Below are 15,727 nucleotides of genomic sequence, written 5' to 3' on the forward strand. Positions count from 1 at the left end.
ACGAAGATCCCACATGCTGCAGAGTGCAGCCAAAAAGTAAAAAAAAACAACAACAAAAGAAAAAAAGTGATCAGGTCGTCCACTTTCAGCCGTGCGTGGCCTGCAGATCTCACGTGGCCTGTGCCCTCTTCCCCATCCAGTCCGTGTGCCCCACGTTCCCACCTCTGCAGTCGAGTCATGGATGCATGCATGGGCTCAGTTTTCTGTTGCTGGAACATTCCAAAGGCCAGGGGTGTGAACAACACTCTGCTATTTTTCCTGCTTCATTGACAGGACCAGGCTGGGCTGTTGTGCATGTGGTGTCCACTGGGCTGGGACCTGCAAACGACTTCTTCGGCCACGTGCTTATCACCTTGGCTGCAGTAGTGGGGACAGCCGTGGTGCGGAGCACCACTGGTTCTGCAGCTGTGTGTGTGGTCGCTCAGGGTGCCGAGGACGAGCGTTCCAGGAGGACGCGCCCTGGTGAACCCGCACGTTCCCAGCCTCTGATCGCGTGCTGCTTATTGGCCAGGGCAGATGGTGTGACCAAGCCCCCCAGGGGGCGGGGCCCGCCTTAGGGCCTGATTACTGGACAGCTTGCTTCATCGGGGGCCCCCGTTTGGCCGAGTACCGCCCTGACCTTTTCTGTTCTTTTTCCTTTCTGCCTGCATAACTGCTGCTCTTCCTTCAGATCGCAGTTCATGTGTCGTTTGTGTCATTTTTTTTTTTTTTTTTTTTTTGCGGTACGCGGGCCTCTCACTGTTGTGGCCTCTCCCATTGCGGAGCACAGGCTCCGGACGCGCAGGCTCAGCGGCCATGGCTCACGGGCCCAGCCGCTCCACGGCATGTGGGATCTTCCCGGACCGGGGCACGAACCGGTGTCCCCCGCATCGGCAGGCGGACTCTCAACCACTGCGCCACCAGGGCAGCCCTCTTGAGGCTCTTTTTAAGCAGCTGCAGGGCCCCATTTAACCTCTGCTTCTCCCCTCCGCACGGGGGCCTTTGCCTCCCGCTTGCCTGTCTTGGTTCGTCTTGGTCATCTTCAGCTGTTCCCCCGCCCACCCCCGCTTTCTCCAGCCAGCCCTTCTCTCCCTGCAGTGAGCTCACCCTGGTCTCCCCCAGGTACTCCTCGCCTGAGTGGTTAGCGGCCGTGTGTGGATGAGTGTTGTGCGTGCGGGCATTTGACTCTGGGACGTTCCTGTGCTTTCTCGCTTTTTCCTCCTCTCCTCCCACCCAGGCCGTGGCTGCGTCGGGGAAGAGCCGGCCTCATGGCCCGGGCCCCAAGCATGCAGCCCGGCGCCTTGATGTGCACGGGCTCGCGGCAGCCTTGAGTGACTGTTTCGTGTATCTGATTTATTTTCAGGCCGAAGAAAACCTTAAAACAAGCATTTGTACGTTTTTATCAGTTTTGTCGCATTTGGACATCATTACTGAAAATATTCCAGAGAAGGTAGGTTTATATTGTTTATGAGAAGAGTTCAGACTTGACTGTCAAAATAGAACTTATACATTTGTGCTAACTGTTCTCATTTAGAGTAGTCCTTGTGTGTTTTGCAGTTTCTCCCCTTCCACTCCCCTCCTAATGGCACACGCACTTAGACACAAATGCACAATAAGGTGTTACCCACGGGCACACACACACTGAGATAACGCCTGAGCCCACGTTAAATCTCTAGACAAATTAATGGGCAACTTTTAATGATAGGACGCTTAACTTTATGCAAGTATTTACGTAAGATTATTTAAATAAGACTTCCCTTATTGCATTTAACTGTTCCTTGGCTGGCAGAGTTATTTAACAAATGCTTGTACAAAGAAACTCATGGTCAGAGTATTAAAAGCCATTGTGTTATTGAAGGTTTATATAAAATGACTGTCATTATTCAGAGTGTGAAAGGCAGTTCTTCATCTTTCTCAGGTTTAAAGCATCTTCCCTAGATAAGTAGAGATCTTAGTTAATTCTGGTTAATCACTATGGCAACTGTGGAGAATTCAGGAAAACCTGCCGGTAAAGATTTAGAGCAAGATTCTATATTATTGAATCTACATAGAGGGTACTTATATGTTGTAAATTCTGGGAGAAACTTAACACAGTCGACCCTCGGTCAACACAGGAGTTGGGAGTACCGACCCTCTGCGCAGTGGGAAATCCACATGTAACTTTACAGTCACCGTAATTCAAGGTTCCTCATCTGTATCTGTGGATTCAACCACCCGAGGATCCTGTAGCACTGTAGTACGTCTTTAGTGAAAAAAAATCCACGTATAAGTGGACCTGCACAGTTCAAACCCCTGTTGTTCAATGGTCAGCTGTCTGAAAGAAATGTTGTTTAGTGTTGAAAGTGAGGTAAAAATATTGGGGGGATAGGTTTCCTAGAACTTTTCAAAGTGTTGTCTTTAAGCACAGTAACAATCAGATTTCGTTGTTAACCTATTTCATCAATCCTAAGAACACGTCTTTCTTCCCACCACATTTTAACCTCAAAAACCATGATAATATCTTAAAATTGATGGTGTGTTACAGTGTCTGTCAGCCAGATGGCAGTGTGTTAGTTATAGTTACGTGAAAACTTGTGTTAACACCTTCTGGTAAGAGTTACGAAAGCTCTAGCATCTGGTAATAGCAGTTGTTATCTTTCTGTTTTAAATATGTGCAGGGAAGAGATTTGCTTACAATCTGTTGAGAGAAGTAAGATAGACAGGAAACTGTACTATTGCAGGGCTCTTAGCCTGGTGCAGCCCAGTAACATTTACAGATGAGCCGTTTGTAGGAGCATTAAGGTAGCTCCTGATACCTGTATTAAAAGTTTGAGTCCATCTGGTTTCCACATTAATACATGTCACTTCCTTTGCCTTTCAATATCTGTTGAACTGTGTGATTTTAGAAATCAGGGATTATCATTGCATAAAATCTCCTGGCCGTGAAGGTGAAAAACTCTGTGAATTCCCAGGAAAAGACTACAGGGAAGTTTAAACTCTTATTATTTTTCTCCCCACTTCTTAATTTTCCTGCCACCACTCAGTGCTGTGTGGGTCCAAGGTCACTATTAGGGAAAACAGAGTAGTTCAGACCAGGGGAAAACAGCATTTTATGAGGTACCTTGCTCAAGTTCACTTAATATTTCTAACTTTTTCAGCCCATGGTAAGGTAATAAGTGATGGAGACTTCTTTAAAACACTGGTCATACAGTGGTTAGCATGAAAGTACATCATTCAGATTAACCTAGGTACTGGAGTATGGGGGAGAACATGTGTGGCAGCATGGTAAATAAAAACTAAAGAGCTGGGAAGATACTTCTCCTTCTTGAGGAAATCACTCCTGCCAGTGTATCTGTCTGAGAATGACGATGCAAAAACAGCGAAATAAGATTTTACTTTGTAGCATTTTTGTCACCTGTACTCCTTGTTCTTGGTCATACAGTCAAGGGTAAAATGGTCCATGTTTACATCTGAAGAATGTTTCTCCTTTTCAGAAACTAATTCTGAAGCAAGCCCTTATTGTCGTACTGCACTGGTGTTTTAATCACAATTTTAGCATTCGACTGTATGCCTTAGTTGCTCTTAAGAAAATCTGGAGCATGTGTAAGACATTGCACGTTGAAGAACTTGATGCTTTGACTTCCGTTATTGAATCCAGTCTGAATCAAGTGGAAAACATGCATGGAGCAGGGTAAGCAGGCCTTGTCCCCTTCCCCTCGGTCCAGCATTGTGTGCAGAGAGGGCAGAGAGGGTGCCCAGCTTTCAGCAGCTCCTGTTTACCCATCACGCTGCAGTGCACAGAGCTCGGATTAAGCAGCATTTAAGCAGCTCACACTATTTGATGTGCAGTTTAATTACAGTTCTAAGTGCTGTCAGCTCTGTCATTGACCTCTTTTCTTTTTCTTTTTTTTTGCTCTTTAATCCTTGATCTTTAATTTAGGGACCTCTAGACGTTTCTCTTCAGCGTAGCCAAATGTTTTCATCCTCTGTTGTCAAAGAACTGCTGAGAAGTAGCATGACCGGACTCTAAAGCCATGCTCATAACCCCTCAGATGTCCGGGTTAAAGCTGGAAGCTCTTGCCTTTTTCTTTTCTAAGAGAACTTCTCTATCCCCCAAACAAAATCCTAGTCAGATGCTCAGTATCAAACAGATACAACACCGCTGCTGTGATGGAGTAGGTCGGGGTGCACGACTCAATAGCAAAACCCAGGGGGATGGGAGCTCGGACACACGTTGGGGTGCTGTCCTTTGAAGAGACCCTTGAAAGCCAAGGGGCAGAGAAGACAGGTGCATAAGGAGGGGCCAGTCTCTCATCTCAGGTCTCCTCTCCTCACCCCGCTGATGCTGAGGCCCAGCCGGCAGTGACAGGAGGGGCTGGGAACTCAGGGGTGACGGAGGTACGTTGGCCAGAGCAGGAGAATGATCTCACCGGGAGGGCATCTTTTTTTTTTTTTTTTTTTTTTTTTTGCGTTACGTGGGCCTCTCACTGTTGTGGCCTCTCCCGTTGCGGAGCACAGGCTCTGGACATGCAGGCTCAGCGGCCATGGATCACGGGCCCAGCCACTCCGCGGCATGTGGGATCTTCCCGGACCGGGGCACGAACCTGTGTCCCCCGCATCGGCAGGTGGACTCTCAACCACTGCGCCACCAGGGAAGCCCGGGGAGGGCATCTTGAAATTGCTGCTCAGCTTTTGGGTTGTCGGTCATGAATTTAAACTGAAACCTGCCGGTGGCCATGTTTTGTCACTTTTATTCCTCCCTCTTTTGCCTTCTAAAACTTGACACATTTTTGGGTTTTGTTGTTGTGAGCATGTACCTAAGTATTTAAAACCTCTTACTTTCACCTGGCTTAACAAAGTTGGTACAGTTTGGCTGCGTGTCGTGGATCTTCAGGGTAGAAAACGTGACTCACGTGGACTTCCCTGGCAGCCCCGAGGTTAAGACTCCGCGCTTCCACTGCAGTGGGCAATCCCTGGTCGGGGAACTGAGATCCCACATGCTGCGCGGCACAGCCAGAAACAAAAAAGGAACTTATGTAACGATTTTCCCTCCTGGAAAAAAAAAAAAAAAGCATTTATGGCCAGAGAGAGACATAAGGATCCCAGCCTAGATTTCTTACATGGTTCCCTTTTAGAATTCTTTTTGCCCAAGCAAGGGAATTGTACCTGCGGCAGCTGTTCCTGTGAGATTTTCCCATAGTGGTCTGTTGACTGACGACTGTCTCCTCGATGGAGTGGAGACCTGAGTTTCATTCTTGTTGAGTCATTGTTTGACGCAGGACTGTGGGAGTTATTTAATTTCTTTGTCTGTCTTTGAGTTTCACTTCAAAACGTCAGATTTAGGGTCAGCTTTTAAGGACGCTGATCTTGGAGATAGGGTTATTAATCTTGGGATAAAATTCACAAGATTTTCCATGCATTCTAAATTCTGCAGTGCCTCTTTAAGAGAGCTACTTGGTTTGCCCCCTTACCGGAGTGGGTTCACTAGTCTGTACCTCACATGTATCTTTAACACTTAGGAACGCGAAGAAGAATTGGCAACGGATCCAGGAGCATTTCTTTTTTGCAGCGTTCCACCCACTTAAGGACTACTGTCTGGAGGTGAGCAGAGGGTCTCATTTGCGAACGACTCTCTTCCGTATCTTTAGTCCCCGTGCTTCCTTTCTGCCGCGGTTGTGGAAGGTGTACTGAGGTTAACTGTCCTTACAGCACCGCCTTCACGGTCGTAAAGTGCTCCGTGTAATTTTGTCACGGCTGCTTGCGCTTCACTCTTCAGCAGTGAAAACTGGCTAGTCATTTTCACTTTCTGTTTCTCAGGCAGTGTCTGGCTTGTAAACACTGGAAGGGGGAATATTTAACTCTGAACAGAAATCTGTTCTGACATTAAAAGGAAATGAGTGAGAACATTTGTGCAGGTGAGATCTGTTGTAACGAACGAAGCCCACTGTTATGAAAGAGCGAGAAGATCTACTCTTTTGTTAAGTGCCTGTTTTAGGTTCTGGATGGCTGGCATTGTATAGCAGATGACCCACCATCTCAGTGATCCTAACAGAATGTGCTTATATAATTCCTTTAAACTTATTACAGTTAGCATGTGAATTAATATACAGATTATTAAAATTGGTACATATATTACTTTCTCCCTTTTTCGACTACAGTTACAGCCTTGGAATTTAAAACGTGATCTAGGAATCTGGAAGTATCAGAAACTTCAGCTACCATGCATAAGCAGTTTTTTGTTGTTGGGTTGTGTGTGTGTGTGGATTACTAATAAGCTGGCCTTTAAAAAAAATACAGATCTATATGTTGTGAGATAGTCATCATAAAACATTACTGTGTACTTTGTTGCTTCATTGCAAAAATTATTTAGGATTTTTCAGATATTTTAACGTGCTCTGTTCTGTGTCCTTTAGCGCCCAGAATGCTTTGTTTGACATCTTTCTGAAGGACTCTTAATAACTCTCTAGTGCTAAGTCAGCCTTTTCTATTCAGTTCTCCAGCAGGAGTAAGTCCCTTGCTTCCACTTTTCCTTCATCCTGACTTTGACTGCCTCACCCTCATATGTTTTATATATTTTATTCTCTATTAATTATACGAACCATAACTGTACATATCAAAGTAATGGCACACAAGAACTCTGTTTCTCTGCACGTTTGGAGCTATGCTTGGTACGTACTTAATGAACAGTTGCATTCATCATGCCAGTTTCCATTTGCACAAATATTGCTAATAAAGAGAAAACCATATTCATTCTAAAAATTTTATGAAGACTTGGACACTGTTATAAGTTTATTACTTTATTTTTAAATTGCCTGCTGTGCTTCTGACTCCTGTGCCTTTTCACATTTGAGGGTTATCTGGATCTCAGTTTTCTTGTCATAGGTAAGAAAAGGGGAGGATTGTCATGTAGTGACTGAATAACTGCTGTTCACAGTGGTGTCACCCTGTGCAGTTTACAGATCACTTTCATGTGCTCTTTTCACCTGATTTTACCCTCATTTTACCAGTGAGGAAGTTGAAGCTGAGAGAGGCTAATGGCTTGTCTAACGTCACACAGCTAAGATACAGTCGAGGCAAAAATCTAGACTCTCAATTTGTATATTGGCAGCGAGAGTGAAGATCGGGCATCACAGGAGCTTGAATCTGATCGCTTATGGAGGTGTCTGGTTGTCAATAAATAGCATTTATCCAAATGTTGTCCAACATGAATGCTGATTAATTCCAAAACACTTCTTGCTTGTATTAAGAGCATGGTGTATACTATGTTACATACAGTTAGAAATACTGGAGTGGAAGATCTGCCCGCTCTCAAGGATTTCCTAAATTAATCTCTTAATTTCTTAGAGAAGATAAGAAGTATAGATAGACAGTTGCTACAAGATATAAATGAAAGTATGTCATTTGATCAGATGTGATAGTTTGGGAGAACACATCAGTAATAATAATTAAGTTGTACTTTAAACATGTTATCATGTATTTCTTTGTTATTTTTAAGGGAAGAAAATTTAGATGTTTACAATTCTCCTTTCAGACCATATTTTATATCCTTCCACGCCTTTCTGGCCTTGTTGAGGACGAGTGGATTGCCATTGGTAAATTCACCAGGTTCACTGACATTCCTTTAGATGCAAGATTTCAGTGGTACCTTTCTCCAGCTCAACTTTGTGAACTAAAACCAGGTGACTGGTCCCAGCAGGACATAGGTAAGAAAAACTTCTGTTTTACTTGTTCTGCCTGTTGCCTCGGTCAGGCTCATTGATTCACGTTACTTAGAATAGGTGCTTGATAGTACCATTTTTCATTGATGTGGTGAACTCTGCTCCACTTAGAGAAAAGACAGAAGGCGTGGTGTCACTCTGACTAGTACTTTCAGTTGACGTTGGCTTTGCTCTTAATAGCCAAAGAGAGCTTAATCTGCTTTACTATATAAAGCTAAAGGCTTCTGTCTTCTTTGAAGTATTGATAATTAATATTCATTGCTCTTCTACTATATATTTCTGAAAAAATATAGATATAAAAAAGGGCCAAATTAAGAAATCTCTTTTCTTGTCCTATTTGGGAGTGAAGCAGAGCTCTGCATTCCCTGCTCGGTCTGGCCGAACATCACTCATCTCTTACCCCTCTTTTCCCTATGGCTCCAGCCCTCCTTTCACGTGCCCCCGCCCCCATCCTTCCCTGCAGCTTTCTCAAGGACCCCCCCTTTTCCCTGTTACTTCCCGTCCTCCTCCCCTTCACAGTCCAGCTGCCCCAAAAAACCGGGGACCAAGTCTCCCGCCCATTTTTAAAATCACAGCTAACCTTAAGAGCTGTGTAGTAGCGATCTGCATTCTCAGCATTTCTGTCACTCACATTTTGTCCTCCTTCTGGCTTCCCCAGCCCATAAGCATCATGGAAACTTCTTTCAGAAAAGCAGAAACTGTCTTTGTCTACTTCTTTACAAAATCTAAACAGATGCTCTTTCTTGCCATACCTGACCCTGTGTAGCATTTGCTTGCTCATTTCTTGCTCTCCTGATTCTTCTCCTCAGTCTGGCTTTTCTCTCCTTTGAGTTCCCCTCCCTCGTCCCTTATATTTATAGTTCTCTCAAATTTTAGTGTTTTCAGGAATCCCTTGGACATCATGTTGAAAGTGCAGATTCTTGGGTCCCACCCTTAGGTTTTTGTCTGGAGGAGAGTTCTAGGAAAGTGCATTTTTTTGATCAAATACTCTAGGTGGTTCATTTTAAGACTATCACCTTAAATTTATTTACTCAGTCAACAAAGATTTACTTATTGCCCCCTGTGTGCTTAACAAAAGACAAAGGCCCTGCCCTCAGGGCGCTTACATTCCTCCAGGGGGACAACGCTAAACAGATAAGATGTCAGGTAGTATGGAGAAAAGAAAGCAGAGTAAGGAGTGTGAGGGAGGATTAAAAAGACCTTTTTAAGGAGTTGACATCGAGCAGAGGCTACATGAAGTGACAGCAAGTCAGGCAAAGCCTGGGGAAGAGCAAATGTGGATTTGGGGGCAAAAGACAGTGACGGGAGCCTTCTCAGGGCGGAGGGGCCCGCCTGACCGGGAGGGGAGGAGAGGGGAGCCGCACATCTGCACATCTTGTCTGACTTCTGCCATGGCGTGAGTGGGGCAGAGAAGTGGGGAGTTACTGGATGGGGAGAAGGCTACAGAGGTCTTTGTTTTGTTTGTTTTTGGTAAAGAGGGGGATATTGCAACAGGGTTTCTCTGCTGAGACGTGAATGCTAAATGCTTTCATTGGCCTGGTTTTCTTCTCATTCTGTTTGCTCTCCCTGCACGCTTTTATTAATTTCCACAACTGGAAACCACCACCTATGTAACTGCAACTTTCAGATCCTTATCTCTGGCCAGCCTCCTTCCTGAGCCTTCTAGACGCTTTCACTAGCTCATCTATAAGCTCTTTAAACTCAGTATCCAAATCCACGTTACCTTTCTGCCCAGACGCGCCTCTTCTAATCCCCTTCCTGTTAGTGGTCTCACAGGAGTCATTCTTCTGCGGTCCCTCTAGCCACATCCGTCAGTTATCAGATCTTGGCCAGATCTTGGCGATTATGCCCTTCCTCTTCAGCCCCTCTTGCAGAGACTGTTTTTGTCTTTTTTGGGCTAGTGTGAAAGCCTCTCGGTGGTTTTCCCTCCCCACTTATCCTCCACATTCGTTTTTAAGAGGGGTTTTTTCTGCAACACAAAACCAGTACTGTTACCCCCTTCTTAAAACCCTGTACTGCCTCCTGTCTGTAGAAGAAATTCTTTATCATTTTATACACAAAGCCCTAACGGCCTGGTCTGAGTCACGTCCCTCCCTCCACTGCCGGCTGTGAGCAATGCCTGAGTCCGTGTCCTTCCGCGTCTGCTCGTGCGCAACGCGTCCACAGTCTGCCCCGCCCTTCCCACGCGCTCTCCTTTGCAGACTTTTACACTCCCTTCCCTGAGTCCTCCTGCGTCTTGCTTTTTTGCCCCTCCCTCCCCTAGACATTAGCAACTCCTGTCTGTGTGGGCACACCCTCAGTATAGTACCGCGTCGGTCGTGGTTCCATGCGTGTCTCTTCCCTCCCCAGTAACCTAAGTGCCCCCGTTTGCTCAGTCAGGTCTGGAGTGGGAAGGAGAGCCTGGAAGGAGAGTCTCAGTCCTGAACTAGAGAGCACAAGGCACATTAGACAGCTCAGTAACATCCGTGTACTCATCGCGGTAGCCAAGAGATAACTGCTCCAAAGAACAGTCCTCGTTTTTAGAAAAGGTCCCCCAAGTACTTGGAAGATAATTTAAGATAAAGCCTGTTGGTTGTTTTCCGGCATACAATATTTCTACAGAAAATTCCAATCTAATAACACCATTGTTTGTAAGATACGCCATTACTTTATGTAACTCTAAGGAAAAAATGCTGCCAAACCCATGGTACCCTTATGGATTCTAAGATGCTTCCCAATTTGGGGTATGCCAAAATGGAAGAAATGTGCATCTTTGATTTTCATGAAATATTGTCGTATTTTGGTTAGCAGGGTAGAATTTGAACATTTTAAACTGTTACCGAAAATGACAATTGTATCTGAATCCAAGTAAAGTTCTTTAGTCAGTGAATCTCATTCTAAACTATCATTTTAAGCTCTTAAAAAAGTACATATGCATGTAAATCAACAGAGAGGGAGATTTATATTTTCTTTTTCTTTCCCAGGTTCTAACTCGGGCGAAGCAGATAACGAGTCAGAGTGGAGTGATGTTCAGAAGAAGATTATCCCATGGAGAAACAATGTTCCCGACTTAGACCTGGAGCTGGTATTTCAGGATCGTGCGGCCAAACTTGGGAAGTCACTCAGCAGACTGATTGTAGTGGCCTCACTCGTTGACAAACCAACCAACTTAGGAGGTAAAATTAGAGTTTCCACTGGGCTTGCTTAACATCTTCTGATCCCGAAAATTTGTAATTGACCCAGTGCCATTTGTGGCCTCTCTTCCACATTTCCCCCTCTCCGGGAGCTTCAGAGGAATGCCTGGGACCTAGTGAACTTGGCCTTAGACTGGCGGCAGTAACCCCGGCTTGTCCTGTGCAGGGCTGTGCCGGACCTGTGAGGTGTTCGGGGCCTCGGCGCTCGTGGTTGGCAGCCTTCAGTGCATCAGAGACAAGCAGTTTCAGCACCTCAGCGTTTCAGCAGAACAGTGGCTTCCTTTAGTGGAGGTGGGCGCAAAGTGATGTATTATTAAAATTTTCATTTGCTAGACTCTTTTGTAGTACTCTGTCTTCACGTTATCAGCCCTTTCGCAGTAGTCCAGCCTTTGATAGCTTAAAAATAATACTGAAAAGTAAACTACAGCCCACTCTGTTCTCCTGTTCTTATTATCTTTCACACTGTTGTATTTTTAGAAATCAATAATGTAGAATTCTTTTCAGTAAAATGTGTCCTGTTATAAGTCACTCTCGTTTGATAAATTTATGAGATGTTGGGAGCGTTCTTTTTTATAGTATATAATTCTGTCCTTTTCCTTTTAACAAATTTCAGTTTCATGAAAGTGTTTTTCTTTAACTGATTTTACCCCCAGGAGGGCTGTAAATGAATGATTTAATATTCTGCTCTTTGTAAACGAATATTAAGGTAAAACCACCTCAGCTGATCGATTATCTGCAACAGAAAAAAGCAGAAGGTTACACCATCGTGGGTGTGGAACAGACTGTGAAAAGTTTAGACCTAACCCAGTACTGCTTCCCTGAGAAGTCTCTACTCTTGTTGGGGTAAGAACACTGTCTTGAGAGTCTGTCTAGAAAACGTTTCAGAAGGTTTACAGTTTTACCTGGACTCTTGATCATACACCTGTACCTGGCTTTTGACTTGCAAGGTTTATGGAAAGCCCCCCTAAGTTTTCGTTTTATTTCACCCGTTTGGGATGGTCAGGTGAACACAGAATTGACCCATAAACCTTCTTGTTACACTCTTCTTTATTTTCCTGGTACCATAGACTTGTGTCATTGTCTCTTAACCTGTCTCTTCCAGTAACATCCAGCATATCTGAGGAAAAAATTGTTTATTATAAGAAAACTAACCTTTCTTCTCCCATTTTTCTGAATCAGAAATGAACGGGAAGGAATTCCAGCAAATCTGATCCAGCAACTGGACGTGTGTGTGGAAATTCCTCAACAGGGCATCATCCGCTCCCTCAACGTCCACGTGAGTGGAGCTCTGCTCATCTGGGAATACACCAGGCAGCAGCTGCTGAAGCAGGGGGACCCCAGGTCCTGAAGCTTGTGCCTTGTCTGAGACGAGTTATCAAGTTATCGAGTTATCTATCGGTGCTGTTGAAACATTGTTTTAGAACTATTTGGACTGATGAGATAGATTCTGAAATCGGTTGGGATAATTTGCATTTCTTTATTTGCAGTTTAATGCCAAAACTTTGTCATGTGCCTTAACTATATTGCTGTATGTTGTCCCCTTTAATAAACCTTTTTTAAAGCTGAGTTGTATTGCTGCTTTAATAAAATATTTTAAGCAATTGTGGAAATAAAACAATGTATTTTAAAAAGATCATTTCTTTCCTAGAAACTAGTATTGTCAGAAATGTGGATCATGGTAGGAGGAAGGCAGAATTAGGGCAGCTCTGATTATCTGTGAATACCACACCCCTGTCAAGAGCGAGCGCGGGGCGGGGGGGGGGGGGGCAAAGCTTCAGCATGAGGAGGAGCCACTGGCCTCTTTCTGCTGATTTGTATCTACTTCTGCGCAGGGAGGAAACATGCTTGGCAAGGTGCCAAACCAGCTTCCCTGTAAGTAAGTTCATAACTTATTTTTAAAGCCATAAACTAGGCCATAATCGTTCATATGAAGTTTTTAGGAAATTTTCATATGCCATCTTTGCTCAGGGTTCAAATAGTGATTAGAAATAGTCTACCTTCTGACGGTTGTCAACGTGGACCCAAAGGAGGTGACACCCTTGCACATCGTTACCAGTAGTGAGAATGGAACCCACGAGGGTTGATGTGCTGTTTCTCTTCTTCTGAGGGTTTTTTGTTTGTTTGATATTAGGATTACTTTATTATTTAATGGTAACTGTCACCATCCAGCAATGCACTTCAATCATGTCTGGGTCCTTTTTTAATAATAATTAAGTTTCAGAGTTCGTTACCTGTTATGTACTTTTTTCTTCTGTAGCTTTATTTTTTAATTTATATTTTTACTCTACAGTATCACTTATGTGTAGAATCTAAAAAATAATACAAATGGATCTATATGCAAAACCGAAACAGACTCACAGATACAGAGGGCTTCCCTGGTGGCGCAGTGGTTGAGACTCCGCCTGCCGGTGCGGGGGACGCGGGTTCGTGTCCCGGTCTAGGGGGATCCCACGTGCCGCGGAGCGGCTGGGCCCGTGGGCCATGGCCGCTGAGCCTGCGTGTCTGGAGCCTGTGCTCCGCAACGGGAGAGGCCACAACAGTGAGAGGCCCGCGTACCGGAAAAAAAAAAAAAAACCTAGTGGTTACCAAAGGGGAGAAGGAAGGGGGGGAGGGCCAAGTTAGGGGTATGAGATGAACAGATACAAGCTACTATATATAAAATAGATAAGCAACAAGGATATACTGTATAGCACAGTGAACTATACCCAGTATCTTGAAATAACCTATAATGGAATATAATCTGTAAAAACACTGAATCACTATGCTGTACACCTGCAACTAACAATATTGTAAATGAACTATACTTCAATTAAAAAAAAAAAAAGAAAATGAATACAAAGAACTTGCATTTAAATAAAATAGCCAAGACTATACAAACATGTAGAGGAAGAAATGTAGAGAATAATTAGAATTAGGTGGGGTTTTCCACCCATTATATCATAAAGCAAATTTTGCACTCACATTCTTCATTCCACTTTGGAGGCTCAAGTCAGAATTAAAATAGAGTCAATTTGTTGCTGGTCATTTTACATTAGCTCTTTGTTGTTACTGTAAGAATAATACATTCTCATGAGGAAAAAATTTAAAGTCTGGTGAAGGATGGAGAGGGGACAGTAAAAGTGGATGCCACATAAATCCAGGGTAGAATATTCAGTGGTGGGATTGAATAGAATTATATCATTTGGAAGCCCCAGAACAACATTTCTCCTCCTACTTCTCTATACTTCAGGTACAGTAATCCACCCCCATCACCTGGGACAGAGATGGAAATAGGAACAAAGTGATAAGGTGACTTTCTCACAGTCTCACACATCAGTTGGCTTCAAAAATCAGACCAGTGTAATAATTTGTCTGATTTGTAATAATAATTTATTATTATATATTTTTATATATATATTATATATATTATATATATAATATATATTATATATATTATATATATTATACATACATAATATATATATAATATATATAATATATAATACATATATATATTTTTATATATAAAAATATATATAGTAATATATATTAAATAAAAATATTATTTATTGTAATAAATATATATTTTTTATTTATTATTTTATTTATTATTTTTATTATATATTATAAATAAAAATTATTATTTATTGTAATAAATATATATTTATTTTTTTATATTTATTTTTTATATATATTTATTTTTATTTATTTGTTTTTTATATTTATTTTTTATATTTATTTTTATATATAAAATATATATAATATATATAATATATAATATATATAAAATATATATAATAATATATATTATTATATATTATAAATAAAAATATTTATTATTTATTGTAATAAAATCAGACAAATTTGTAATAATTTGTCTGATTTGTAATAATTTGTCTGATTTCCAGACAAAAGGATGTGAACGTCCTCGGTTCGGCACCGAAAGCCTTGGCCCTTCTGAAGTCACTCATCACAAATTCCAGACATAACCTGCTGGAATTTGTCAGTGAGAATGCAGGTTGCAGCAAGGGCCAAGCTAGTCAACGCGGATGCCAAGTTCACTGTCGTTCATTGTTTCTGCATTCCAGGCACTCTGCTAAGCACTTTACGTGCATTTTCTCTTGTAATCCCCAAGGACCTACTCGATGAACCTGGGAAAGGAAATTCAGACTGGGAGGCTCAGCAGTTTCTGGGCTCTTACTTTTCCAGGGAGAGTTCTCAAGTTGTAAGATTACCATTTCGGGGCTTGCCGCGGAACATTCTGGATTGTTTCCACTTTTCCAGTGAAAACGATGCTGCAGTGAAGACTCGCAAACGTGGTCTTGCTCGTTCCGCTGCTTTGAATCATACTGTTGAGTCGTATTTCTGGGGTTCCATATAGGCACTCCCGACTCAGACTAGTGACAGAGCGGCCACCAAGCTCCAGCAAGACCCAGACCAAGAATTCCGCGCGGCGGGGCGGTGCCTCCTCCCGGGAGGCGTGTCTGTAGCTTTATTAAAATAATTTTTGTTTTGCAGGAGAGCTGCAAAGATAGTGCATCGTTTCCATATGCCCTTCACCCAGATGCCTCTAATAGGATCTTACATAACCATGGACATTTATCAAAACTAAGAAGTTAACGTTGCTAATGGTGCTGTTCACTAAGCAGACTACAATCCTGATCTATATCCAGACTTCCCATCTCCCACTGATAACACTTTTTCTGTTCCAGGAGCACTGACTTTGGCATCCAGGATGCTGCTCCTTTATTACTTGGAACTCCTCTGTAAGGAAGTCTTGTCCTTTCGTCAGTCATCTGTTTATGGCAGGGCGGATGGTTGGCTCTTGTGTCCTTTGGCATGCCCTTTTTTTTTTTTTTTTAAGTACTTTCTTACATTCTTATATACACAATGCTCCAG

At 42.9% G+C, this 15,727-nt stretch overlaps 1 protein-coding gene and 1 long non-coding RNA gene across 2 annotated transcripts in view; one reads left to right on the top strand and one right to left on the bottom strand.

Annotated features, from left to right (window-relative positions):
• The window catches only part of TARBP1 (tRNA guanosine 2 -O-methyltransferase TARBP1), a 61,879-nt gene extending 49,464 nt beyond the window's left edge, over window positions 1-12,415 (top strand). Inside the window, exons 23-30 of the mRNA XM_019941547.3 lie at window positions 1,343-1,429; window positions 3,453-3,649; window positions 5,478-5,559; window positions 7,490-7,661; window positions 10,640-10,831; window positions 11,016-11,140; window positions 11,556-11,692; window positions 12,029-12,415. Coding sequence (XP_019797106.2) covers window positions 1,343-1,429; window positions 3,453-3,649; window positions 5,478-5,559; window positions 7,490-7,661; window positions 10,640-10,831; window positions 11,016-11,140; window positions 11,556-11,692; window positions 12,029-12,197 — 1,161 coding nt within the window. The 3' untranslated portion in view covers window positions 12,198-12,415. The remainder of the gene's footprint in view (window positions 1-1,342; window positions 1,430-3,452; window positions 3,650-5,477; window positions 5,560-7,489; window positions 7,662-10,639; window positions 10,832-11,015; window positions 11,141-11,555; window positions 11,693-12,028) is intronic.
• LOC141276703 (uncharacterized) lies at window positions 3,535-14,290 on the bottom strand. The gene is made up of 2 exons (XR_012326673.1): window positions 13,208-14,290; window positions 3,535-11,582 (listed from the first exon to the last, which is right to left on the bottom strand). It is a non-coding gene; the product is annotated as an uncharacterized lncRNA (long non-coding RNA).
• Between the last annotated feature and the right edge of the window lie 1,437 nt (window positions 14,291-15,727).

Source organism: Tursiops truncatus, chromosome 16 (assembly GCF_011762595.2).
Source record: "Tursiops truncatus isolate mTurTru1 chromosome 16, mTurTru1.mat.Y, whole genome shotgun sequence".
NCBI lineage: Eukaryota > Metazoa > Chordata > Mammalia > Artiodactyla > Delphinidae > Tursiops > Tursiops truncatus.